A 26,619-nucleotide genomic window follows, 5' to 3' on the forward strand; every position below is an offset into this window, starting at 1 on the left:
TAGCCTGATTTGCTGCTGACAAGTAATTTCTCGGCCTATCTTGATGCATGGGAAATTTCTGCAAGGATTCGCTCAAGAATGCGCTTTTTTCTGATCGCAGTATGCAGTTGAAAAGAAATGTCAGTTCAAATGGGAGTCGCTGTAGAAAATGTCTGCAAGGAATCGACGAGAAATTTCTTTAGCGATTCCTTTTCAGTAGCAAACCAGGCTTTTCCCAGCAAATATTTCAAACTGTTTATACACACAAACACGTCGGAGCACTTAATGAACTGTTTAGTGAAAGAATTCTGTTGGCCCGTTCGCTAGCCATTTCGTGACATACTTACAAACACCACTCCATTTTTATTTATATAGATTCAATCCTTTTAACTTTTCATTCACTATAAATTTAGTAGGCATGAGACAAAGCAGATTCCAGCACATTCGGTTCGATGGGCTCTGTTGGTTTGGTGCCACACGATAGCTTCGTTCTGAAATAAAAACAGTTTATAAATGTAAAATCAACACTTTTTAATGTTAGCAGGTTCTTTTTAAATTCGAAACCAACTTGAACATTTCGCAAAATCCATGTTTGTCAGATTGCAAACAACTCAGAAAACTCAATGGTTGGGGTATTCAAAGTAATTTGAACAGACCGTTACGCGTAAATAATTGGGACATTTGCATTTGATTAAGCCGTAAATTATACAGTGATACCTCCATGAGTCGATGTTCCATAACTCGATATCGACTCATGAAACCATACTAAAACCAAAATTTCATGGTTACTACGATGGTTCCCTCAAACTGCTTTCCAAAGCATTTGTTTCCACTACTCGATATTTCCATGAGTTGATGGTCCCTTCAGATATCGACTCTTCTTCTTCTTTTTTCTGGCCAACTGACACCGTTCGGCATCAGTTGTAGTTTAACGTCCGCCTATTTCTGGTACTATGCCTAAACACGGACGTCCAGTGAGACATCCACACACAACTGGAACCCTACATATCGAACCCATCAACACATGGGCCGGGACCGACGGCTTTACTTCCCACTCCGAAGGAAGACGTGATCAGAGATTTTTGTCTCAGAAATCCCAACGGCGTCGACGGGAATTGATACCCGACCGACTGGGGTGAGAGGCAACCACGCTTACCACTACACCACCGACGCCGTCAGATATCGACTCATGGAGGTTTGATTTCAGTTCACTGTGATTTTTATAGCAACACACTATAAAAAAAATCGTGCCAGTTAGTGCGCCGAAATGTGCCATAGCTGCGCAAGGCACACTGCGTAGAGTGACCAACCCCTTGATTATGAAGCAAACAGTATTATCTGTTTTATGGGTAACAAAACGCACCGCCAACTTTCAAACAGACCAACCAAATCGTCGCCGTTATGTTGGTAAGACTGGTAAAACGTCAAATTCGCAGCGGCTGATTGGCTGGCGACGGTTTCACCGGCGACGATTACAAATCGTCGCGTTCAATAAGGTACAAAAGATACAATAAATAATTGGATTTGTCCTTTTTAACAAATATCTACTAATTAGAGGCAAATTTATGGCTTGAATTAAAAAATTTATATTCATGGAATAGGTAGATTTGAGGTTAGGAAATCGCCACTTTTCACGAGACGTTCAAAATCAGCTGAGATTGAAGCACTTTGACAGTTCTTCTCAGGTTGTTTGGACCAAATCATAATTTATAGAGAATCGAGAGATCGATGATTACTTTGTAGATTTCAAGACCTGTTCTTAAGGTGAAACAGCTTCGAATCAACTTCTAAGATTGCACTCAAACTTCAAAGGCACAAATCTCGCGAAGAAAGCATCCAACCACAGTGCACTTTTTATTCTAGCTTTGTGCACTAGCAGAAAGCTTAAAATAAGAAGATCAGAAACATTAGCTTACTATTTCTCCAGTTTTGTGCCTTTGAAAACGTGAGTAGGGGTATAATTCGGCCATTGTGCCGGCCATCTTTGAACTCCGAGATGTTTCACCTTAAGGTGAAACAGTTTGGAATCAACTTCTAAGATTGCACTAAAACTTCAAAGGCACAAATCTCGCGAAGAAAGCATCCCTCAACAGTGCACTTTTTATTTTGGCTTTGTGTACTAGCAGAAAGCTTAAAATAAGAAGATCAGGAACGTTTGCCAACTGTTTTCGTGAGTAGGAGCAGAAGTCGGCCATTGTGCCGGCCATCTTTTGATTCCGAGATGTTTCACCTTAATAAAGTTCTAAGATAACCTAAATCAGTCGTAAGGTCTAGATATTAATAGGAAACATTTAGGGTTACATCTCTAATTCAATTACACCCAACTTATTTTCACTTATGCTTGTGAATCTGATGGCTACGATACGAAGTCTTGCTCCCACTATATAATTAGCTAAAATATATAATATTAATTAAGATTAAGATCTTAGACGAGCGTTGGTTTGAACTGTAATGGTAAAGCTTCCAGAGATCACTGATTACCTTTATAAACCTTTATTTTTTAGCAAAAGCTTCAATGGTCTGAGAAGAATTTAGTGCAACATTTTTGATAAGATTGATGTACTTGATAGGGGAAGTGGTGGTGAAATGAGCACTTTAAGCCAATCTCATTGAAAAACGATGATTTTGTATAGTTTAATTGCAAAACATCGAAAATAGAGATGTTATCTATAGCAGAAACACGAACATATCTAGCTTACTTTTTCCCATACTTTTATCGCCAACAAAATAAGATGAAAATAATAATTTTACCTACGCTATGCGGGTAAAATGAACAGTTGTTGGTTTCAAAATGAACATCAAACAAAATACGTGAAAATTTATATGGCATTCCTGAAAATACATCTATAAACTATTCTTTCCATAAATTTATTTGCGCCACATTTGACAATTCCTAGTTAATACCGTGGAGAGTCATTAAATGATAAAAACATTCGATCAACCTACCGAAATCTGTGAGATTGTTCAAGAAAATTCGAAAAACATATCTAAAAATTACAATATAACAGTCACATTGAGATTATTCATGAGCCTTGTAATGTAGAAGCTATGAAATTTCTATCAGAAGTATTTTCTGACTTTCAACCCAATATGAGCTGTTCAAAATTCCAGCCTCAAATAAGGGGTCATGCACAAATTACGTCACGCTCCGAGGGGGGGGGAGGTGGTCAAGCCAAGCGAGGCAAGCCTTACAAAAATTTCGGAGGACTCATATGAAAAATGTGACAAAGGGGGGGGGAGGGGGTCAAAAAATTTGAAATTTAGCGTGACATAATTTGTGTACCATCCCTAAGCACTTTTGAGCTCTTGGTATTTTTTTTATATTTTCGTTTTTTTCCCATACTGCCATGAAATGCACCCTTGGTGTTCCCTTTGGGCAGTATTGTAACACATTCAACAAATAATCTAAAGGTATCTGATTTTACACAATGTCAAACCGATGTTCACCTCACTGGAAAACCGTTAGAACTCCGATCTCAAAATTACATCAGGTCTAATTTTTAACCCTCTAATACCCAACCCCGCCTTTAGACGGGGTACACTTTGGAATTTTGTGTATTTTTTCGTAGCTCACAAATCAAAATGATTTTATTTTTGGCTTATACCTTGACTCATAACACGCATATGAGAAAAGTTTTTTATGACTTTTGAAACTTTTTTGTATTTTAAGAAATTGTTTGAAAAATTGCATTCTTATATAACCTACAAATGCCTGGGCTTCATTTAACGTGTAATATAAAAAATCGTACCTTTTTTATTTTTCTACGATTAACCTATCACAAACGAAGAGCCTGGTGGTATATAAATCATTTCAAACCTGTTTTTCCGTTAGTTACACGGAAAATAAAGTACGCTCCGAAAAAAAATTAAAAATTTAATATTTTTAAAAATACCGTAACAATTTAAATTTTTGTTATTGCCAAAAATCAACAACTAGAAAAGGCTTCAAGAAAAAATTAAAAAAGCTAGGGATGTTCAAAAATAAAAATTTTGAAAATCAAAAAACAAAATTTAAAATTTTGCGGATAAAAATAAATAAATGCCCAAAACGTGTTTAGAACGATTTTAGATAACGAAAAATAATACTTAAATCTAAAATAAAAATTTGGGTATTAGAGGGTGAAACTTGGTTTTCCAAAATTTCGAATTTTTTAGATGTTTTTACTTCATTTGCCATCCGTATCATTACGATCTCTTTATATTATGCTCTAAATCGCCAGTGCTTGACAAAAAACAATAATGTTTGTTTTTCCTCCCTAATGGACCAGTGCACGAGTTCACTATTTGACGTTTGAGTGGTGCCATGTTATTTATGTGGCCATAGTAACCAGGTAATTCGGCACCGCTCAAACGTCAAATTAGTGAACTCGTGCATCGGTCCATACACCAGCGCATGTGTTAATTAATTTGACGTTTAAGCGGTGCCAAATTCACTTGTTTCCATGGTTCCATGGTTTCCAGGAATAGGTCCATACACGAGTTCATTTGTTTGACGTTTGAGTGGTGCCGAACTCATTCTTTGCCGTGGTGAATAGTGAACTCGTGTATCGGTCCATACGACACCGCTTGAACGTAAACGAATGAACTATTGCATCCATAAGCACGCTGTTAATTTTTCCACCCCTTCCCCTACGTCCACTAAGGATCGCTATATGACTCTGCTGATTTGGTGACAAAACGTCAGATTCTAAAACGTCGAAAGAACAAAACTTCGAAGGGGGAAACCTCGAAAGGGCATAACATCGAAAAAAGAGAACTGGAAGAAAATGAGAATTACTTGGATGAATGAGTGTATTCCTAAAGAATTAAAAATTCACTATGTACCACACGTTGTTCAAAGCATGTTGCTTTGATCACAATGTAAAAAAGATATATACAAAACAATTCCCAATCGGTGATGAAAATTGACTGCTTTCGACGTTTTGTCCTTTTGAGTCGAAAGTTTTGACGTCTTATGCCTTTCGATGTGAATCCGATGAAAATTCGGCACTTTAACATTCGATGATTTGTCTTTCGACATTTTGTCCCTAGACCCTAGACCGCGGTGTTTTTTGATAGCTTGTCAGCTTATATAGATGTCTTCGACATAGTTGTTAAGATTAGTGATATAAGACATCCCAAGTTTATTGATTGCACTATGAGCGTACAAAAGGTCAAAAACTATCTGATGTCAAAATAAAATTCCATGCTTCTCAAAAAAATAGTTGAAATCAATAAGCCCTGAGAGACCCGATCATTCTGTTGCCATGAGGCTTTAACTGATATAATAAGGCATCAAAGTATACTAAATATGGCTGTCGAAAAGTGCCGATTCAGGAGAAACTTGCTTAGAAAAATGGTCGAAAATTATATAAATATTAAAATAATTTCATTAAATCTTTAGATGTGATGATTTTACAGCTTTGGTATATTCGGCAAATTTGTGAATTTTTGTAATATATAAAATGTTGTAGAACATGTCATGTTCGTAAATTGCACATTGAGCATAGAAATGGTCAAAAACTGATATTTATGGTAAAATTGGTTAAATTTCCAATTTAACCGTGAAAATGAAGTCAAAAATATTAAGTATGTTCAGCAAATCTGTGGAAAATAAAAAGAATTAAAACTTTGCTGAAATAATGATTGCCCAAATTTTTTTTTTCTCAAAAAAAATATTTTTGCTCGGGTGCCTTATTAAGTCTAATTTAAAAATTTTATTTTTTTTTTTGTTATTACTCGGGATGCTGATTAAAAACAATGTCCGATAGACACTTATGGGCTAGAACACCTCTAAGAGGTTTTGACCTGGGAGGGAGGCACCGATACTACACACGAAATATAGAACAACGTTTGTTTGAACTGCAAGATAACTCCAGCTTGCCAACAACAATCAAGGCAGGCTTGGGGAAAACCGCTAGTTTTCTTTTGTTGTGTACTTTTGATCTCTCCTGACAAACATGGAAAAAGGGCCACAGTTTTCTATGCACTAAATATTAATTTTCATTGGAAAAAGTTAAACGATGCGTTTTTCAATGCTTTATATTCAATCAGTTGAAAGGTGCTCACGTGACATTACTTGCATTATGTGCATGAGTTGATTTTCATTCAAATTTTGTCACTTTCGATGAAATGCGAAAATGTGTTTCAATCAGTTACGCGCTTTTTCCATGTTAGTCCAATGTTTGAGATCTGGGCTCACAGTGACAGTTTGTGACAGCGGAATCCCGGCTCACTATGACGTACAGAAATTTTGTATTGGTTTCTCCCTCCCAGGTTTTGACCGTCAATTTTCAGTTTCATACCACTGTGGACCGTTAGCTGAAGATCTCGAAAGGAATCAAATGAACCCCAGTTTGAGAAAATTAACATAACTTTAAGAAGGTTAACTACACGTCAAGTTTGAGGGCAATTCAGATGCATTCAAGTGAATCGTTCAACTCAGAGTGGATCTAGTAAGAGTGGCGTCAATGTCAAAATTGGAACAGCGGCGAACTGTCATTTCCATATAAATCCGCGTTCCAATCGAACAGGAGACTTGTCAAAACTGGAACATGACGTCTCTCTTGTTTACAGGCACTCTAGTTCAATTCAGTAAACGTATCTTCAGTAACAGACGTAAACTTTCTCTTTGAAGGGTAATGTTTATATCATGTGATTAGTTGCATTAGTTGCAGAGCACAGGAAAATCCACGTAAGGCGATTATCTGAAAATGTCAATATACCGTGGCAGTGATAATAAAAATCATCGAATGGTTCAGATTTAGCTAATTTGGAACATTCGCGTCCTTAAAGAACGAAAAAAATCCAAGTCTACTTGAATTTTGAGGTTGCGTTTGAATTGCGCGCAAATTATCTACGCGTTACCACTGCCGCTGGATGTAGATTTAAAATGAGCGCCGCAATATTGCGCATTTCTTTCACCACTGGACTATCGCAGAAGTTTTTAAAAGTGCGGAAATGCCAATAAAATTGCGCGATTGCATCAAATCGAGTCGGTGTCTTTAGCGGGGTTATTCCTCGAAGTCCAAACAACAACCCCGCTGAAAACACAGAAATGATTCGATGCAATCCCACACATTTATTCCCTTTTTCGCACTTATGAAGCCGCACTTCGCAGTCCAGTAGTGAAAGAAATACACAATATCTTGCGGCAAAGATGGAAGTGAGTCAAGTGGAGACGCGCGAAAATATGGTGTACGCTCATATGCAAAATCCGGAGCTGTCCCGTCGTGCTTGGGAAAAATGCTGAAATTCTGTAATTCAACCGTCTCAAGAGTGATGAAATAGTTCAACGACCGGTTGACTATCGACCACACGCGCGGAGCAGGGATGAAACCGAAAGCAGCATGTCGGAAGACGGAGGAAAGGTTAGAGGTCAATTCAGCCGAAATCCGAACATTTCTACACGTCATGTTGCCAAAAAGGTCGGCGTTTCGCAAAATTACGTCCAGAAGGCGAAGACAAGAGCTGGATTACATACATTCAAGGTTTAAAACTTCCCAAACCGCGATGAACGGCAGAGGAAGCTCTACATGGAGATGTTGACCGAATACAATTGATGCGTGATGGATGACGAAACATACGTCAGAGCTGACTTCCAAAAAATACAATGACAGGATTTTTACACCATCGTCGTAACAGGCAATGGTGAAATATACAAGACTGCCTCCAAAAACGTCTCTTGCCATTTTTGGACAGATTATGCTTTAAGCCATTATTCTAAAAGTGTGCTAGAATGAGACCAACTCAGTGCATTTTGTCCCCAAGGACATGAATCCACCGAACTGCCCTTAACCACAGAGAACAGATGTTCATCTTAAGGCTAAGTAGCCCGTCATTCGTTTTGGCAACAATGATGACTTTTCAGCTTGCATTTCAAAGTGATAAAACTCAGTCTTGATAATTTATATTGTCTTGAAAATGTATCACTGTACTCGCTAACATGCATAAAGTATGCTGATACTTTTTCTGCTGTGTCAATGTAAAACCAACTGATTTTCTTTGACTCGAAATCGTGAGATGAATTAGCAACAATCATCAACGATGCGTACAAATTTCAATGACGGCCTACTTCGCCTTAAGGTGCAAGAAAGAATGAAGCAAATGTCAAAAATGAAAAAGCAGTTTTCGCCCTTGAAATCAACAAATCGGAAAAAATAAAAACACACATCCTTTTTATTTTGCAAATAAAACAGCTGTGTGTTTTTATTTTTTTCGATTTGTCGATTTTAACGGCGAAAACTGCTTTTTCATTTTTGACATTTGCTCCATTTTTACTTGGGCCTTAACTCGTCAGCGTGTGTAAAGCATTGTACTGGTCATTTCAAAGAATGTCGTTATGCTCCTGTTAAGCCCTCAGTACACTCTTTGCCAAGTGTGCAAATTTTTCCACACGCATAAACTAACACTTCAATATCCACTTGACACTTCAGATGTTTTGTCATTGTTGAGACCGATATTTGCACGTTGGTTTATACGTGCGGAAAAATTTGCACACTTGACAAACAGTGTACTGAGGGCTTTACGCGCGGCTGTCGTCAGATTAAGGGTCTGTCTCATTTGCGTTGTTAAAACGAGTCCGGACTTAAATTTGACAGTTCGGGAATTATTTCCCCTCTGATTTCGATCTGTCAAAAATAAGTCTGCTCCAGAGGAGACTTATTTTTGACAGATCGAGAATTATTTCTCTAGTTCGTGTTGGTTGTTATGGATGTCGTCTACGTTTTTCGTCCCGCTTCGATTACCGATGTGGCCATCGGTCTGACCTCCCAGCTGCACCAAGGAACTATTGTAAGTTAGAAAATGCAATTCGCCGGATTTATCTCGGTATCCATGCAAGATACCCTACTTCGGAAGCAGAACGCATTAGAGCAAATCCAGATGCGAATCGAATGCTACACTTCCAAAGTTAGGTATCTAACATAGATTCCGAGAAAAATCCAACTTCGAAGAAAACCCGTTTCTAACTTTTTACCGCGTCCAAAATATAAAGCTTCCGTGTGTGTTGTGTAGGATGTTCAATCCGGATGGTCAGTCAGAAAATTGATGTGTTGGCCCAAAAGGAATAGTTGCAGGGCTGTTTGCGAGTCACTTTTGATCTGGTAACTAAAAAGTCACTATTTGTCACTAAAATTGAAAGGCCTAAAAGTTAGGATTTTTTGACTCTTTCTGGAAAGTTTCAGGTGAATAGTCCTCAGAGATTTTTGTCCGAGAAGTCCGAATGTTTTGTCGGGGCTCTTTGAGGAATTTTTGATGCGAATCCGGATAATTTTTTGAAAATAATTATTTATAACATCCATTTTCGTTTTTAGACATTCTATTGTAAAACTTGTAGTTTTGAAATCACTGATTAATCTCTATCTTGATCATTAAAGTCCAGGTCTTTGCATTCCCCAAACAAACAAAATCTAGTTTACTTCAACCAAAATTCTACGTCGAATATTGCACAAACAAAAAATTAGTTTGCTTTCACAATAACACAATATCACAATATCACTGTTTTGATGGTTACGCGATAATCAAATTAAATTTAAACATTTTTTGTTAGCATCAACCAATAATTTGGTTATTTCATTTGACAGTTCTCTATTTTTTCATATTATTTTTGTTTCATTGGAGAGGTATCACATGTTTAAACATTATTCAAATATTGTATAATTACAGTGCATTTTTTGTCTAATAGAACAAGATCGTTCAAAATGTGCTCCGATCTTTGTCATCAGCATCATGAGCTTGAAGTGCCATATTTTGGGTAGTGTTTAGTAAGCGGAAATCAACAGGACCTGTGTGGGAGACAATGTTTTTGGATTTGTATCGATTTATAACGATTTATATAATTAGCTAATTAGTTTTATTATAACTACCTACGTTTCAAGCCTTAAGCGAAGTATGCAATTCAACAGAAAATTAATCGCCTATCTCGATGCGTGGAAAATTTCTTGCAAGAAATGGTCAAAAAAGCTTTAGAATTTAAAAAAAACATTTATTTTTTCGCTCAAATTGGAAAATCTTTTGTGAAAAACTTTTTACTTCATCCACCAAGTGTCGTGCAGTGATAGATTTTCAAGAGTTTTGATTGTAAAACGTTGACGTTTATTTTTTTCTTTAAAGGCCGGTTTGCTACTGACAAGAAAAGGAATCGCCTATCTCGATGCGTGGAAAATTTCTCCCAAGAAATGGTCAAGAAAATCACATTTTTCTGATCGCAGTACGCAGTTGAGAAGAAATGTCACTTCAAAGGGGGCTTTCTGTAGGAAATTTCTTGACCCTTTCAATCAAGGAATTTCTTTACTTTTCTTGAGCGACACAGCATACTTAGCTTAAGGTATTGACAATATTCGCCCTAAAAAATGTTGCGCTCACGCTAACTATGCAATAGTACAAACGTAAAAAACTTTATTTCACGGTCTCTTCTTTGGTTCGTAAAACCATTACGGGTACGTGCAGGCATGGCATATTTATTTATTACGCATCCTGTAAATCAGTAATAATTTTTATCCAACAGTAGACAAACAGCAGCCACCAACTTGTAAAGTAGAAAATTAATAAATTAAAAAAAAATCTCATTCAAACGATTTTTTTTATGATGTTGTGAATCCGGTATAAAGAAGGACAAACACGTTTCTTTAATTATTTATTTCTCATTGTCTGAGCGTCGCATTAATATGTGATTAGTGCACTGTGTTCATAAAAAATCGTTAGAATGCAGCGCCGCGCTTGAATCATTTGATTTCGAAACGCGGCGAGTTGAGGCGCGTCGCGAGTGGATTGTGCGCTGTCCGGTTTGGTGTCGGTGCGACAATATTTTGTTTTGAGATTGCCTGAATTGACAACGATTGCGAATTGGACCAGCCAACAATTAAATTTGACAGTTCATTGATTAATTGGAGGGGAAATAATTTCCGGACCATCAAATTTAAGTTCGGACTCGTTTTTATTTATTTACTCCATCTTCAGTATTAATACTGTACAGACTGATACTTAAACTATAACGAAACTAAATATACATTTACTTGAATACAGATATCAAAATGCATTCATTCATTTAGGCACAATATTTCAAACAAAATTTTAACAAAAAGTCTACAACATAGAAAATAAAGAACAATATCACAATTATACGCGAACGAAAACATCAACTACATTGCTGAGAAAAAACAAAATTCGCTAACGGGAATAAAAATTAAATATTCACATGATTTAGGCTCCAAGTTACACCGCGGGTGTTTAGGAATTCTCTAAATTTGATACCGGGGGGCCATGTTGCAGAGTCCATAACGATTGTTTGCCATTTAACATCTAAAGTAATCTTAAAGGAGCAATAATCTTTAATGACCCAATTGAGACAGACCCTAAGTAGGCTACAAATTTGCCGCTTTTTCCATTTTGGCGCTAGTGTCGACTTGTTGCCACTTTTTGCTAGCGTAGCTTAGTGTGCTAATGCGTTTTAATGCTCACTAGTGACATCATGTTGCCGATACGAGTTTGTATGTCGGACTGTCTACGTTGGTTGATTCGAACCTTTACACATGGTTTTGATGAAATTTTGTTCAAGCCTCCATGTCTGTTCTCTGTGCCTGAACTACGCCCAATAGGAACTTATTGGGCTATAATGAAGCGGGAACTAGAAAAGCCCAAGGAGAACGATAAGGTCCCGGATACGACTGTACAAGCGCTTATAGATGGCGTAAAGCGAAAGTGTCCTGAATTTTACCAAACAACCTGCAATAAGTGATCAAATGTATGTAAACTGATATTAATACGTATATGTAACTGTTCCTGTTCATATCCAATAAATACATGTGATTTAGAAGTAAACTAACTGTATTGTAATAATTTCGAGTTCGTCCTTTAATCTGTCACCCTATACACACCAGTATACGAAGCCGCCATTTTTTCGAAACTAACATGTTCTAAGCAATTATTGGATACCCAAATGCATTGTAATGTGGATACTCAATTGATCTTGGTTACTGTAAAATCCAATAGGTAGGATAGGGGTTACCGTATACGCGGAGTGACAGCTGTCAAAAAACTCGAGCGACAGAGCCATGTCGTGCAAATTTTTGATCTACAGTGACTCCAGTTGAGTCAGACCTATAAAATAGACCCCGCAAAACATTAACCCTATTTGGGAATCTATTTACCAGAATGATCAATAAGCATTAGTTTTTGAAACTCCATGTTACAGAAATGTCACATTTTCGTTATTTTTTCAGATATTAGCTAAATAAACCTAAAATTGAAATGGCGCTTAGGACGCTTATGCTGACCCATTTGCAAGATTCATAAGCAGTTTCTATTCATAATTCAGCGTGGCATGATCAGCATAAGATCGTTACGTCAGTTTATCTGTTGCCTCAAAACTATTTCAAAAGTGTGGAACACGTTTTTCTGAAACAATTTAAAACACTTGGACCAATCTGTCTGAGCTCCGATCGTTTTGTAAATTTTTCGCATTTCATCTCGCAGAAATACCCTATCAAACATTTTAATTTTCGAGATCATAAATCTTGTAAAACAGGTATATGTTTACTTAGCAGTACTAAGCAGACTACTCAGAGCATGCTTCGGGTTTCTAAATTTGTGTTCTTGTAAATTCGATTCAAAGCTGTATTTTTAGGTTTATCTTAAAAATCTTAAAAAACTTATTATTTTGTAATTAATAATAAAATTTTCTTAATAAATCATAAACGTTTTCAAACACCAATTGTAGATCCCCTTGTTTGCTGAAAATCGAAGGAGACGTTTTGTACGGGTGTCTTACGCTTGATAACCATAATATTCAGGGATTGCACAACTCGTTCTCATTTGATTACGAAGCATGAACAAAGCAATCGAAGATAAAGCCACGAAGAAACAGACGTAACAGCTAGAACAACAGTCAAATTCAAACATAGTCAGTCAACGCACATTAACGCACAATACTGTGTTTGGCCCCCTAACTAGGTGGCGGTAGTGCGCAAACGTCATACTTGAACGAGTGATACGCGCGTCACATGAGCCATTAGCCAACTACCAAATATGAATCGAGTGTTTCGTCTGTTTGTCTGTTATAAAATGAGCATCATATATAATGAAATTCCTTATTCGTTGTATTTCTGTCCAACAAGAAAACATGATAAAATTTGCGAAATCATAATGTTTCCCTCGAAAATCGTTAACATCATTAAAAACAATTACCCGTGACTATAATCGTAAAGCACCCGACATCTAGATAGAACCCTGAAAATATGCTCCTTTGCCTGTTTTGTAATGAATGAGCCGCAATAACAAGGTTCGATGCCAGCCTGCACTTCAACCGCAAGAACCCGACACGCCCCCCTCACCCCAAAGGCTACTGGCTAGAAGTTTATGCCTCATGGCGACATGTAACTGTAAGTACTTTCTTCAACAGCCCACCCCTGCACAGTCAGAGCCCATACAAGCCCTAGAATTAGCGCAAAGTAAAGAAAACCGTAAGGAATAGTTAGTTCACTCACTTATATAATTCTCGCCGAGATGTCCTTGCTGCAGTACCACTAATTTGGACGAGGACGAGGTCGACGAGGAGCTGGCAGGTGGCGCCACGACCGTCGCCGTCGATGACACTGTCGCGGTACCGTTGCTATGGGCCGTTGCTAGGCTACCGACGCCCGAACTGACGTTGTTTGGCGCAGAGTAAAATTGCTGCTGCTGATGGTGACCATGGTGGTGGCCTACTGTGGTGGTACCACCGCTCACAGGGCTGCCGTAACGCGGAATCATCGTGTGACCGTTGTGACTGGCAACACTGCCGCTAACGGCGGCACTGCTGGTCAAATTTATTGTGTAGGTATGATTGTTACTGTTTCCGCCGCCGCCGATGCCACTACCGCTAATTATGATATTGTTGCTGTTGTGGTTCTTAAAGCTAGTGTTGTTGTTGATTATTATGCTATGATTACTGCCTATGCTGCCATTGCTGGCACTGTTGATTGCACTACTGTTGCTGTTACTGTTCTGATTGGTGTTGCCAGATGTGGCAATTATGTGATGCTGCTGCTGCTGCTGCTGTTGGGCCAGGTGCTGCTGCAGAATGAGCTGATGGTTAGCTTCCAGGGGAATCGACGAGAGCACCATGCTGGAGCCGTAGGACGCCGCAAATGACGACGACGACGTGTCTTTCAAATCTGGTCCCGGACTGGGAACGGGTGACGAAGTTTCTATCGTAACGTGACCACCGATAATTGCGCTTCCTCCTCCACCGCCACCACTATCAACATCGTCTTGACAAGGATGCCGCTCTGGAGACATTCTGCAAAGCAAAGAAAGAGAGAAAAGGAAAATCGTCAAAATGTGAGAAGAAATGTCATTCAAAAGCAATTTAGTTGCAGGACAAAACCCCCTGGCCAGTTAGTGTAATTAAAAACGCACAGATTCAGACAATCCGATCCGTCCTCGGCGACGGGTCTTTCATAAGCATAAGCATAAGCATAAGCATAGATGACCGTACAATTCGTAGTTGCTACTCCGTGATTGACCAGAACAATCGAAGTTGCACAGGGAATTAATGAATGGGGCTTGGGATTAGCTTACCATTCTTCAATGTGCACAAATCGAGAGCTCAAATTTAAAAGTCAATAACGGCGCCGGCCACGTCCTTACAATCATCGGGGAAGGGAAGGAATGTTAGTGTGACTACCGTTGTTACTAGAGACCGAGATCACCTCTGCATCTCCACGGTTGTCATGGAGAGGATATTGGGTTAGTAGGATAAGGTAAAGATCTGGGAGTCACCAATGTTTGGTGATGCGAGCCATGATATAATCACGCCTAACCGGATTCGCGAAATAATTCGATAATCGCATTAAACGCCGAACAAGTGTTCGTCACCCGCCCACGCAAGAGCAAGCGACGCGATCAATAGATCAAACACTACTAGCGATCCGCGGCGCTTTTTCATTTCTCTGAGCGAACGACGCGCGACAAGTTTGATCCTGCCCCCATCGCCCGCCCCCGCAGGAGCAAGCGTCAAGGTCGAAGGATCAAACACTACTTACGAACCGATCACTTTTTCACCGCTTCACTACCGACGCGCGACATGTTTGATCCTGCCCTCATCACCCGCCCCAGCAGGAGCAAGTGTCAAGGTCGAAGGATCAAACACTACTCTATTCAAAAGATGTTTTTATTAATGACGAAAACTGAAAATTACATGTATATATTTTAAATTATATGAAACAGGAATAATGCCGACACTTGTAGTGACGAACTATACATAGTATGTTTGAAAATTACATATGAGTATTACTGTGCATTTTGTCTCGATATGGTACAAGTTTTAAAAAATACGTCAACATTCACAATGTCGAACAATTCAAAAGATAATTTTTAATAACGTATAAAAGAGACAAATATATGTATATTGAAATTGTATAAGAAAAAACATAATGCCGACACTTATAGTGACGAACCATACAAAGTTTGTTTTAAAATTACTTAAAAGTTACGCTTTCAAGAAAATATGTGTTATCACAAGAATGAAACGAACTCACCAGTTGGTAATCCATCCTCGACTGAACACAAAACTGATACTGACAGCAAAACTTCTTGGCGTCCCGAAAACAAACCGTCTTGCTTGTGCCTTCCAAATACCTACCCAGCAAGACGCTCCAAAACAGAAAAAAAAATCTTAGGAGCCGAAAACACGCGCGAAACCGTGAGCCAAATCTATCGGACGACGCAAAACCGAACTGTCCTGCTTGGGCTTCACGAAGCACTACCCAGCAAGACGCTTGAAAACAGGAAAAAAAAAATCTCCGGCGACGAAAACATGCGCGAAACCGTGAGCCAAATTTATCGGACGACGCAAAACTGAACTGTCCTGCTTGGGCTTTACGAAGCACTACCCAGCAAGACGCTTGAAAACAGGAAAAAAAAAAAAATCTACGGCGACGAAAACATGCGCGAAACCGTGAGCCAAATCTATCGGACGACGCAAAACCGAACTGTCCTGCTTGGGCTTCATGAAGCACTACCCAGCAAGACGCTTGAAAACAGGAAAAAAAAAAATCTCCGGCGACGAAAACATGCGCGAAACCGTGAGCCAAATTTATCGGACGACGCAAAACTGAACTGTCCTTCTTGGGCTTTACGAAGCACTACCCAGCAAGACGCTTGAAAACAGGAAAACAAAAATCTCCGGCGACGAAAACATGCGCGAAACCGTGAGCCAAATCTATCGGACGACGCAAAACCGAACTGTCCTGCTTGGGCTTCACGAAGCACTACCCAGCAAGACGCTTGAAAACAGGAAAAAAAAAAAATCTCCGGCGACGAAAACATGCGCGAAACCGTGAGCCAAATTTATCGGACGACGCAAAACTGAACTGTCCTGCTTGGGCTTTACGAAGCACTACCCAGCAAGACGCTTGAAAACAGGGAAAAAAAAATCTCCGGCGACGAAAACATGCGCGAAACCGTGAGCCAAATCTATCGGACGACGCAAAACCGAACTGTCCTGCTTGGGCTTCACGAAGCACTACCCAGCAAGACGCTTGAAAACAGGAAAAAAAAAAAAAAATCTCCGGCGACGAAAACATGCGCGAAACCGTGAGCCAAATTTATCGGACGACGCAAAACTGAACTGTCCTGCTTGGGCTTTACGAAGCACTACCCAGCAAGACGCTTGAAAACAGGAAAACAAAAATCTCCGGCGACGAAAACATGCGCGAAACCGTGAGCCAAATCTATCGGACGACGCAAAACCGAACTGTCCTGCTTGGGCTTCACGAAGCACTACCCAGCAAGACGCTTGAAAACAGGAAAACAAAAATCTCCGGCGACGAAAACATGCGCGAAACCGTGAGCCAAATTTATCGGACGACGCAAAACTGAACTGTCCTGCTTGGGCTTTACGAAGCACTACCCAGCAAGACGCTTGAAAACAGGAAAAAAAAAAATCTCCGGCGACGAAAACATGCGCGAAACCGTGAGCCAAATCTATCGGACGACGCAAAACCGAACTGTCCTGCTTGGGCTTCATGAAGCACTACCCAGCAAGACGCTTGAAAACAGGAAAAAAAAAAAAATCTCCGGCGACGAAAACATGCGCGAAACCGTGAGCCAAATTTATCGGACGACGCAAAACTGAACTGTCCTGCTTGGGCTTTACGAAGCACTACCCAGCAAGACGCTTGAAAACAGGAAAACAAAAATCTCCGGCGACGAAAACATGCGCGAAACCGTGAGCCAAATCTATCGGACGACGCAAAACCGAACTGTCCTGCTTGGGCTTCACGAAGCACTACCCAGCAAGACGCTTGAAAACAGGAAAACAAAAATCTCCGGCGACGAAAACATGCGCGAAACCGTGAGCCAAATTTATCGGACGACGCAAAACTGAACTGTCCTGCTTGGGCTTTACGAAGCACTACCCAGCAAGACGCTTGAAAACAGGAAAAAAAAAAAAATCTCCGGCGACGAAAACATGCGCGAAACCGTGAGCCAAATCTATCGGACGACGCAAAACCGAACTGTCCTGCTTGGGCTTCATGAAGCACTACCCAGCAAGACGCTTGAAAACAGGAAAAAAAAAAAAAATCTCCGGCGACGAAAACATGCGCGAAACCGTGAGCCAAATTTATCGGACGACGCAAAACTGAACTGTCCTGCTTGGGCTTTACGAAGCACTCCCGTCCTCGGCGACGGGTCTTTCGACTGCAAAAATCCCGATCGATTTAATAACAACAAGAGTCTTTCGTTCCTTTCACTCTCTCACCGACCGCCTCGCACAAACTCTCTTTCTTCAGTCCATCATCATCTTCTTCTTCTCCTACGGACAGGCAATTTGGCGTGACATGCACAAGCTTGTTCCGCTTGCTTTTGACTGTGTGTGCGACGGCGAAGAGGATGGAATTTTATGCCTGGAATTTGATTTGTTTGTTTTTTTTTCAACTTCTTCACGACCCATACTCCTCTATGCAAATGTTATGCTCTGCATTGGTACAATTCTTTCATTCAAACAAAAAAAAAGCTGCAGGGGTGGGGTTACCCAGGCAACAACCCTAGTGGTAAACAAACCCAACGCCGCTTGACCTTGACCTTCTTCGCTTCGCCACCTGGCAGGCAGGCTATTGTTTTCCGCCGTTGCCTAGGATAAGCCAAAATTTATTTTCGCTTTCGGCTTCCTTTGCGGCAGTGAGGCAGCAGGCGATGCCATGTCGCGCGAGGACTTGTTTACGTTGGCAACCGTAAATATGTGGCGAGAGTGATTGAACAAATTCCCACAAACAACCCATCGCCAATCAGCGACAAGGGGACCAAAACCGTTTCCGATTGCGGTGCGTGTGAGCCTGTCAAAACCGGTTCACGCTTCTTGTCTTTTCTTTTTGTATACAGGCAAAAATCAAACAAGTTTAGTCGAAATTTTGCGTGCGCGCACTTTCACGTGCGGACAAAAATGGCGTCCTTCCCGAGAGAATGTTGTTACAGTAAAACAAAAAAACATTTGGTGTTGTTCCACCTACATTAATTAAATTATGTTTGACCCCACTCTTCGAAAGAGGCTTAGACTCCCAATATCCAACCCTGATAACACACATACACCCAATTCTCACCCCAACCCTGCTCGCGTCAAGTCCTCATCGTGACGAAAAATTACGGTGCGGCCATAGTAACGCGTCTGCGTCCGCGAACGCGATGCGATCAAAGGATTTCCTGTTGTTGATATTCTGCTTTGCGGGCTCGCACATGCGGACGCGTCGCATGACGCGTTTACTATGGCAGCGCCCTTAGGCACGTCAAGGCCTACTTCTCTTCCTGCTCTTGTTCGCCGTCGAACGAACATGAGCGCGACGGGGACGACCACAAAGAGAAGATAAACTATTAATCCCCGGTGACAAATTCCGCTTGATTAAAATCGGTCGCGTATCGAAGACGACGTCAAACTTGGCGGGTAGAGGAGCGTAAGCATATGTGTGAAGAATCTTTTAGCAGTATTCTTGGCTTCACTAGCCATTATTTCAATATTATCAATTCTCTAGTTCGGGAATTGTTTATCATGCCAGTAAAGTAAAACATCTACCCCAATGGTAAATTAGCGATAAAAATGGGTTTTATCATCATTCTCTTTTTGGGTCTCTCCTTCACTGTTGCTGTTTATCAAGCTTGTAACAAGCTGGATACGAGTAACTGACACTGAAGAAGACTGCAAGTGGTAGTCGAAATACGCGTATCTGTCAAAGATAAGCATTTAGGAGCGGAATTAAAAGGTATACGGTACTCCATCTACTTTTAAGTTTCTCTATTGAGATTCTGCTCAGAGGATTCGAACATTAATTAAAGACTTGTTACAACATTTGCGAAAAATTGCCGATCATGTACCGATACGGATGCGACGTTTTTCTTTGCTTGCTTTGATCGTGCTTCGAAATCAATACAGAACGAATTCTGCAATGCCTGGTCAAAACACAAAATAACTGTGACGCCATCTTTCTTTAATCAATTTTGTCATTTTTGATGATTTCCTGTTTCATTTTCAATTGGTAATCAATATTCGAGCAGCACAATATTCCCAATTGTAGCCCTTTTTCCAATTTAATATCATTTCATATTCACATCCATTTACATGTCCATTTTTTATCACTCTATTCCAGATGGAAACAAATCGCCGAAAGCGAAAAGCAACGCGGAGCTCATAAAAATAACGACCCCCAATGTAACGCCGTTCCGTCTCTTTCTCCTCCTCAGCCCCACCGGGCATTGCATCGCCATCATTCCGCGGGGAAGATAAAAACACAAGGGAGAAAGGCGTTTGCAAGTTTGATCGAAACTGGTTCGGTTTTTTGGCGAATCGCAGCAGCCGCACCGAAAAATGCGTCCTTTTGACCACCATGGCAACCGCACGGTTCAACAACCCGCAGATTGCTGTTCACATTCTCTGTGACGGAATCTCCGGAGGAATTTTGCCGGGATTTGTTTTTAATGACGGCTTTTTTTCTGCCGCATAATGAAGAGAAAAATGTGTTTGTCAGGGAAAAAATGGCATCAATAATAATGGGCTGAGAGAACTCATTTGGCACAGTCTGACAGAAATCCAGTGCTGTCAAAAAATGTTGAATGACATATACGGTGGCGCCACTGTTTTTACGCATTGAGTGTCAAATGAGTTCCCTTCAATGTTCTGTTGTGACAGTACCACAGTTTCATCTGAAACGCAAGACGATGAGATCCCATCCATTTTGCAAAATGTTCGCCCAGAATTCAACCCTGCCTAACAACGAAAGTAATATATTGAAGTTGCACCTTTCTGGCACTTCTGTGCGACCTTATTAAAATATCAAAGGAACCCGTTCAAGTGCCGAGTGAGCAGGCGGCACACTTTGTCAAGTGCACCGGATCTAGGAGGTTCTCCCATTTTCTTCTCATGGGCATGTAAAATTCACACATGCATAACAATCATCGCATGGGTGTAAGGCACTTACGGACGGATTGCTGGCTTGCGCCTGCAAGGTATACACTGCACGCTCCAGCACTCAAACACACACCCACGCGACAACGAGCGCCACCATTTGTTCGTGCATCCAAGTAGGCAGTGCGGCGTCCACATGGTTTGGTCTCTCTAGAGGCATTTCCGTTTTCTCTGGGCAAAGAAGACAGCCATATCAGCGCCTCCTCGGTGGTATCCATGTTGTGGAAAACTATAAACAAAAATAGCTTTTCTTTTCCTGTCCTTCGGCTTTTGTCGCACTTTCATGGCAGCGCCCGGGTTTGGAGGTACGCATGAGCGTAGGCAGGATTTTCATCAGGAGGGGGCGAAAAACATTATACATCAATTCCAAAAATATGGCAATTTACGTTCTTCTTCTGGTAATTTGCATTCTTCTTGTGTGGTTATTCAAGATTTCTACCTGGAACGTAATTCAATGAAAAACGTAAATCCCTCTAGGCAACGGGTTCAGAACGCTTGAAATCAGACTACGTTCAGACTAGAGCTTGAATTACGTAATATACACAGCTAAAATATGTTGTAAATTTCAATTTATTTTCATGCACATTCAAATAAACTGCATCAAAATAAACTGAAATGTCAACAACAAATCGCTGATTTTTCGAATATACTTTAAATTTACACGATCATGTAACATTCAAGGATATTAAGTTGAAAATTCAACGTGATGCTGTAACAATAGATGAATTTGATTTACTTTTACTATACTCTTCTGTTTACGCTACATTGAAATTTAAATATTTTTATCTGTGTAGGCTTGCTTGATATCAGATATCATACATCTAGTTTCACTGAAAATAACAAATATGACATTTGGTATCAAGCTAGCCTATATTACGTAATATCAGCTCTACCCTGAACGTAGCATAAGGAAATCTATTGTAGAATTTTTTTTTTTTTCAGCATTTCATGTTGTAATAACTCCTGAATTTCTTCAGACATTTTGTAAATAGTTCTTCAAAGCATATCTCCAGGGAATCCGTGAGGATGATATCTCGACATTCCTGTAGATATTATTCCGGGAATTCTTCCATATATGTATCCAGGAACTTTTCAATCTTCTAGAACCAGAATACTCTAGGTATCCCATCAAAGGTTTTGTTTTCAAAATACATGGAATTACTTCATGAGTTTTCCATGAATATTACAAAAAAATCCACTGTAAAATATTTTGAGGATTTCTTCAGGAATATTTCACTGACTGCACAAAATATTCGTCTAAAAAGTGCCCCAATGACTTATCATTCTTCTTCTTTTTGGCATTACGTCCCAACTGGGACAAAGCCTGCTTCTCAGATTAGTGTTCTTATGAGCACTTCCACAGTTATTAACTGAGAGCTTTCTTTGCCGATTGACCATTTTTTTTGCATGTGTATATCGTGTGGCAGGTACGAAGATACTCTATGCCCTGGGAATCGAGAAAATTTCCTTTACGAAAAGATCCTCGACCGGTGGGATTCGAACCCACGACCCTCAGCATGGTCATGCTGAATAGCTGCGCGTTTACCGCTACGGCTATCTGGGCCCTTATCATTTTCCTCTTGAATTCCTTTAGAAATTACACTTAACATTCATCTAGCGATTATTTCAGGGATACTATTTCATTTTACTCCTGATATTTCTTTTGATATTCTACAATTAATCGCTCTATGAAGTATACCTTGAATTCTCTATTGGATCCCTTTTCTAAGGATTTTGTCTAGACATTTTTGCGTTTTTATTGCGTTCAAATACAGTGGGATTCCGTTTTTGACATGCTCCGTTTTAGGCATTCTCCATTCTTGGCACCCCTCGATTTTGGCAACAAAATGGATCCGTCTTTAGCAGCATTTTTTAATACCATTTGAATTTGTAAACTTTTGTAAAGATCATTGTGTCTTTTGTTTGAGTATTACTGTGTGCTTTTGAAATGCAAATATCAAATGCGGAAACACCAAACACCTAAAGATTTTTCACAAGAAATGCGGTGTAAAAGATGGATTTTTCTTGCTAAGGCGGCGGTGATTTATAAAATCGTTGCTAGGTGTCCTTTGATTGTTTTGTGTTACCGGTTTTGAAGGACGTTTAGTCACGATTCGCATCTCACATGCAAACAGCAATAATTTGAAATGCAAGCCATCTTAACGCTTATGGCATTCCAGAGCTCAATTTTTGCCAATATTCCCCCAAATCTCACCAGCTTCTAGGAGTACCGTACATGCTAGTTTAAAACTAGATGGTCGTGGGTTCGCAACAGATTTTCATCCGTCAAATTCAAGAAATTTAGGCTTCCTAATATTCGATTTTTTGACGATTTCCTGCATTTGTTATAATGTTATGAAGTTGAACATTCAAGTATATTCATAGGACTGTAGTGTGAGTAGTGGTTCTTACAGAGAGAATTTTCCGAAAAAATGAGAAATGTGACTTTGTTGGATGATTTCGATCGGCTTTCAATGGCTTGCTTACTTCAGTCAGAGAAAGTGGCCTTGGCTTGTGTCAGTCCGGATCAAGGTTTTTATAATGACAGGTTTACTGATCTAAGCAGTCAGTGGGTGCGCGGTGTCGTTAGCTGCGGGGAAGGTGGAAGTGACAGCTGGCGAGTTGGCCAGCTGGCGGGTTTGTGTAAACTGTTTTCACGTTACCGTTTCTATGGGGTTGTTAGGTAATGTTTACTCCAATAAACATAAATACAGTGAAGTAAAAAATTTTCTCCTGCATTCATAAAGCTTTTCGTCGCGACTCGAACTCTCGTCATTGATGTAATATTTCAGTGTTGTGAATCGCAGACGATGTTCTGATTGAGAATTATATCTGTTCAAATTCGGAAAGACAAAGCATGGACTGTTCGGTGTTATAACAAATTTTAAAAGTTGGTGAGGAATTGTCTGTAATGTGTACCCTGTGAGAATAAAAGGAACATTCTATTGCTGCTTTGTGAAGCCCTGCATCTGATATCTCTGAATCGCAAAAAACGAATTTAGTGAAATTAAACCAAAAACAATTCAAAGTATGTGCTTGATATGGCCCAAGTAAAAATGGTGCAAAAGTCAAAACTGAAAAAAGCAGTTTTCTCTTTTTAAATAGACAAATCGAAGAAAATAAAAACACACAGCTCTTTTATTGTCCAAACAAAAAGGCCGTGTTTTTTTTCGTCATTTTGTTTTAAAAGGAGAAAACTGCTTTTTCAGTTCTGACTTTTGTGCCATTTTCTCTTGCGCCATAAGCGAACTTTTTCGAACAATATGTTTTATGATACGTTGTTTCAATGTAGTTCACAATCAAAACATACTAGCCAGCTGCCATTTAGTATTTCAAAATGGCGGAATGGAAAATCTGACACATTGGACTACCTTCCTTCTAGATACCTTGGTCCGGATATTATCGATGCAGTTAAAACCTGGAGTTTTCGACACGTGAAAATGGAGTTTCTCCTAGTTTAAGCGTCGGAGCTACGTTTGGTAAAATAAACTGTCCAGTTCACGGAAGAAAACGAAACACTGCAAAGTTGGCGCTCAGAAACTGAACAATTTGATTTAACTTGCCACCGTTCATTGCTTCAAGTGCAACATACAACCACTGGAGGTAACACAGCGGGATTCACGATCCAGAATCCATACGCAACAAACGTTGGAACACAACTGAAATTTTTTTTTTTTTTTTTGGAATGAGGGAAAGCCTGTAGGAGTGAAAAAAAAAAATCTCTTCTCCTATAGGCATAAAACCCTCAAACCTATCTTTATTTAGGCCCTTACCATTAAGTATTAGGGGCCGATTCAATAATGTTATATACAATGTTTGTATTAATTTTGTTTAGCTTCTACATCTTGTCATACTTTCACGACAAGTTAGAAGTTCTAAACTCGGGGCTTGGGATGCATCGTAGGACGGTACTCTTGTCACTCCATCTTCTCAATGGATTTGTGAAGTTGCTCAGATGAGATGGTGATGATCAGCTCAATGGTATTATTGGAGGCGTCGTGCAGTTCAAAATGGTGGCTTGAGGAAAATTTGAGGAAACGGAATCGGTATGATATGTGGCTTAAGACATCCGTCAATCACTCAAGTCGCAGGTAATAGTAGTTCACTGTTAAAGACAAAAATTAGATAGGAAAGTCAATAGCTTTTAGAAATTTATATATAGGATTTAGGAAATTGGGATTGCGAGAAAACAGAGCATCGCGGACTGTTGCGTTGGGTGGTTTCCATAAAACAGGAAGGGAATCAATCAATTCTTGTCTTTTTACTTCATATTTAGAACAAACCCAAACGACGTGTTCTATATCTTCAAATCCTTCACCACAGTCACAATGATTAGTATCACTTAAACCAATACGCTTAAGGTGAGCCTTAGATCTATAATGATTCGACATTAGTCTAGAAATAACCTTAATAAAGTCCCTAGTCAGATTATAATCTTTAAACCATGATTTTTTTGATACTTTTGGTGCAAGACCGTATAAGTAACGTCCCATAGATCCTTCATCCCAAGATCTTTGCCATTCAGCAATTGCTTTCCGACGACATGTTTGAAAAAACTCCCTAAAATCAATTTTTCTTTCAAAAATTTCACCTACTATGGCACCTTTTTTGGCTAAAATATCTGCCTTTTCATTACCATTGATGAGGCAATGTGATGGTATCCATATGAAAGTGATGCTGAAAGAGCGCATTGTTAATGTATTCAATAGTTTTCTTATTTCAATAATAAAATATGTTGCATTTTGTGGTTTTATTGATTTTAAAGCTTCAATAGAGCTAAGACTGTCGGAAAATATGTAATAGCTGCCAACCGATAAACTAAGGATGATAATTAAAGCATTATATATCGCTGCCAACTCCGCAACAAATACTGAACATGGATTCTTAAGCAGATGATATATAGAAACGTTTTCATTGAAAACACCGTAACCTACACTATTATCTATGCTAGAGCCATCAGTGTAAAAACATTTGTCAGAAGAAAGTCTTCCATATTTCGATGAAAATATTAAAGGTATTATTTTGGATCTCAAGTAATCTGGAATATTATTTATTTCTTGTTTCATAGAAATGTCATATGTAACTTTATCGTTGTTTAACTGAAGGAAATTCATATTAAGCTGTTCTGAATCTATTATAGCAGGTGAAATATCTTCAGACATGTGCCAATAATAAAGTGGCATTCGTCTGGACTGTACCATTAATTGCAGAAGTTTTTCAAAGTTTGCAATGATAATAGGATTCATGATTTCACTGCGAATTAGAAACCGACTCCCAAGCTCATAGAACCTAATCATTAAAGGAGGAACACCCGCTAGGACTTCCAAACTTTTAGTATGAGTAGAATTCATAGATCCCAATGCTAAACGAAGACATCGATACTGAATCCTTTCTAGAACAAGGATATGTGTACGTGCAGCTGGATAAAAGCAAAAACTTCCATACTCTATCACAGATCGTATCGTTGTCTTGTACAACCTAATTAAGTCTTCTGGATGAGCTCCCCACCAACTTCCAGTAATGGACCTGATAAAATTTATTCTTTGCTCACACTTAGATTTTATATATTGAACATGTTTTTTCCATGTACACTTGGAATCTAACCAAATACCCAAGTATTTGTAGGATAAAGATTGATTAATTTTTTTCCCTGATAGCTGTAGTTCAAATTTTGCTGGATGATGTTTTTTAGAAAAAAACAACCATTTCAGTCTTTTCTGGTGAAAATTCGATTCCTAAATCAGTTGCCCATGAAGACAAACTATCTAATGTAGCTTGAAGCGGAGCTTGCATATCTTCTCTATCTTTACCTATTACAGAAATTACACAATCATCAGCTAATTGTCTGAGAGTACATCCTTCAGCCAAGCAATTATCAATCTCACTCACATATATGTTATACAGAAGTGGACTCAGGCAAGAGCCCTGAGGCAAACCCATATAACTTACTCGGTATTCTGAGATTGAGCCACTAGAAAAATACATGTGCTTTTCCCTTAATAAATTATTCACAAAATTATTGAGTTTTGGAGAAAGTCCTTTCCTATGCAATTTTTGAGTAAGAATGCCAAGGGAAACTGAATCAAAGGCCCCTTTTATATCTAGAAATACAGAGGTCATTTGTTGTTTACTACCAAACGCTATATCAATTTCAGTTGTCAACAAACCAAGACAATCGGTAGTCCCTTTTCCTTTACGAAAACCAAATTGTGTTTCTGAAATCAACT

At 39.3% G+C, this 26,619-nt stretch overlaps 1 protein-coding gene across 7 annotated transcripts in view; it reads right to left on the reverse strand.

The window, feature by feature from the left end:
• LOC5571132 overlaps nt 1–26,619 on the reverse strand; it is a 104,462-nt gene that overhangs the window by 17,655 nt on the left and 60,188 nt on the right. For 5 of the 7 annotated variants that reach the window (XM_021850079.1, XM_021850077.1, XM_021850078.1 and 2 more), the window contains one exon: nt 13,443–14,236. In XM_021850079.1, coding sequence (XP_021705771.1) covers nt 13,443–14,235 — 793 coding nt within the window. In that variant the 5' untranslated portion in view covers nt 14,236. Of the gene's footprint in view, nt 1–13,442; nt 14,237–14,355; nt 14,377–15,476; nt 15,518–26,619 lie in introns of those variants that run through there. The other 2 variants (XM_021850080.1, XM_021850081.1) reach the window with 2 other exon arrangements.

Source organism: Aedes aegypti, chromosome 3 (assembly GCF_002204515.2).
Source record: "Aedes aegypti strain LVP_AGWG chromosome 3, AaegL5.0 Primary Assembly, whole genome shotgun sequence".
Taxonomy (NCBI): domain Eukaryota; kingdom Metazoa; phylum Arthropoda; class Insecta; order Diptera; family Culicidae; genus Aedes; species Aedes aegypti.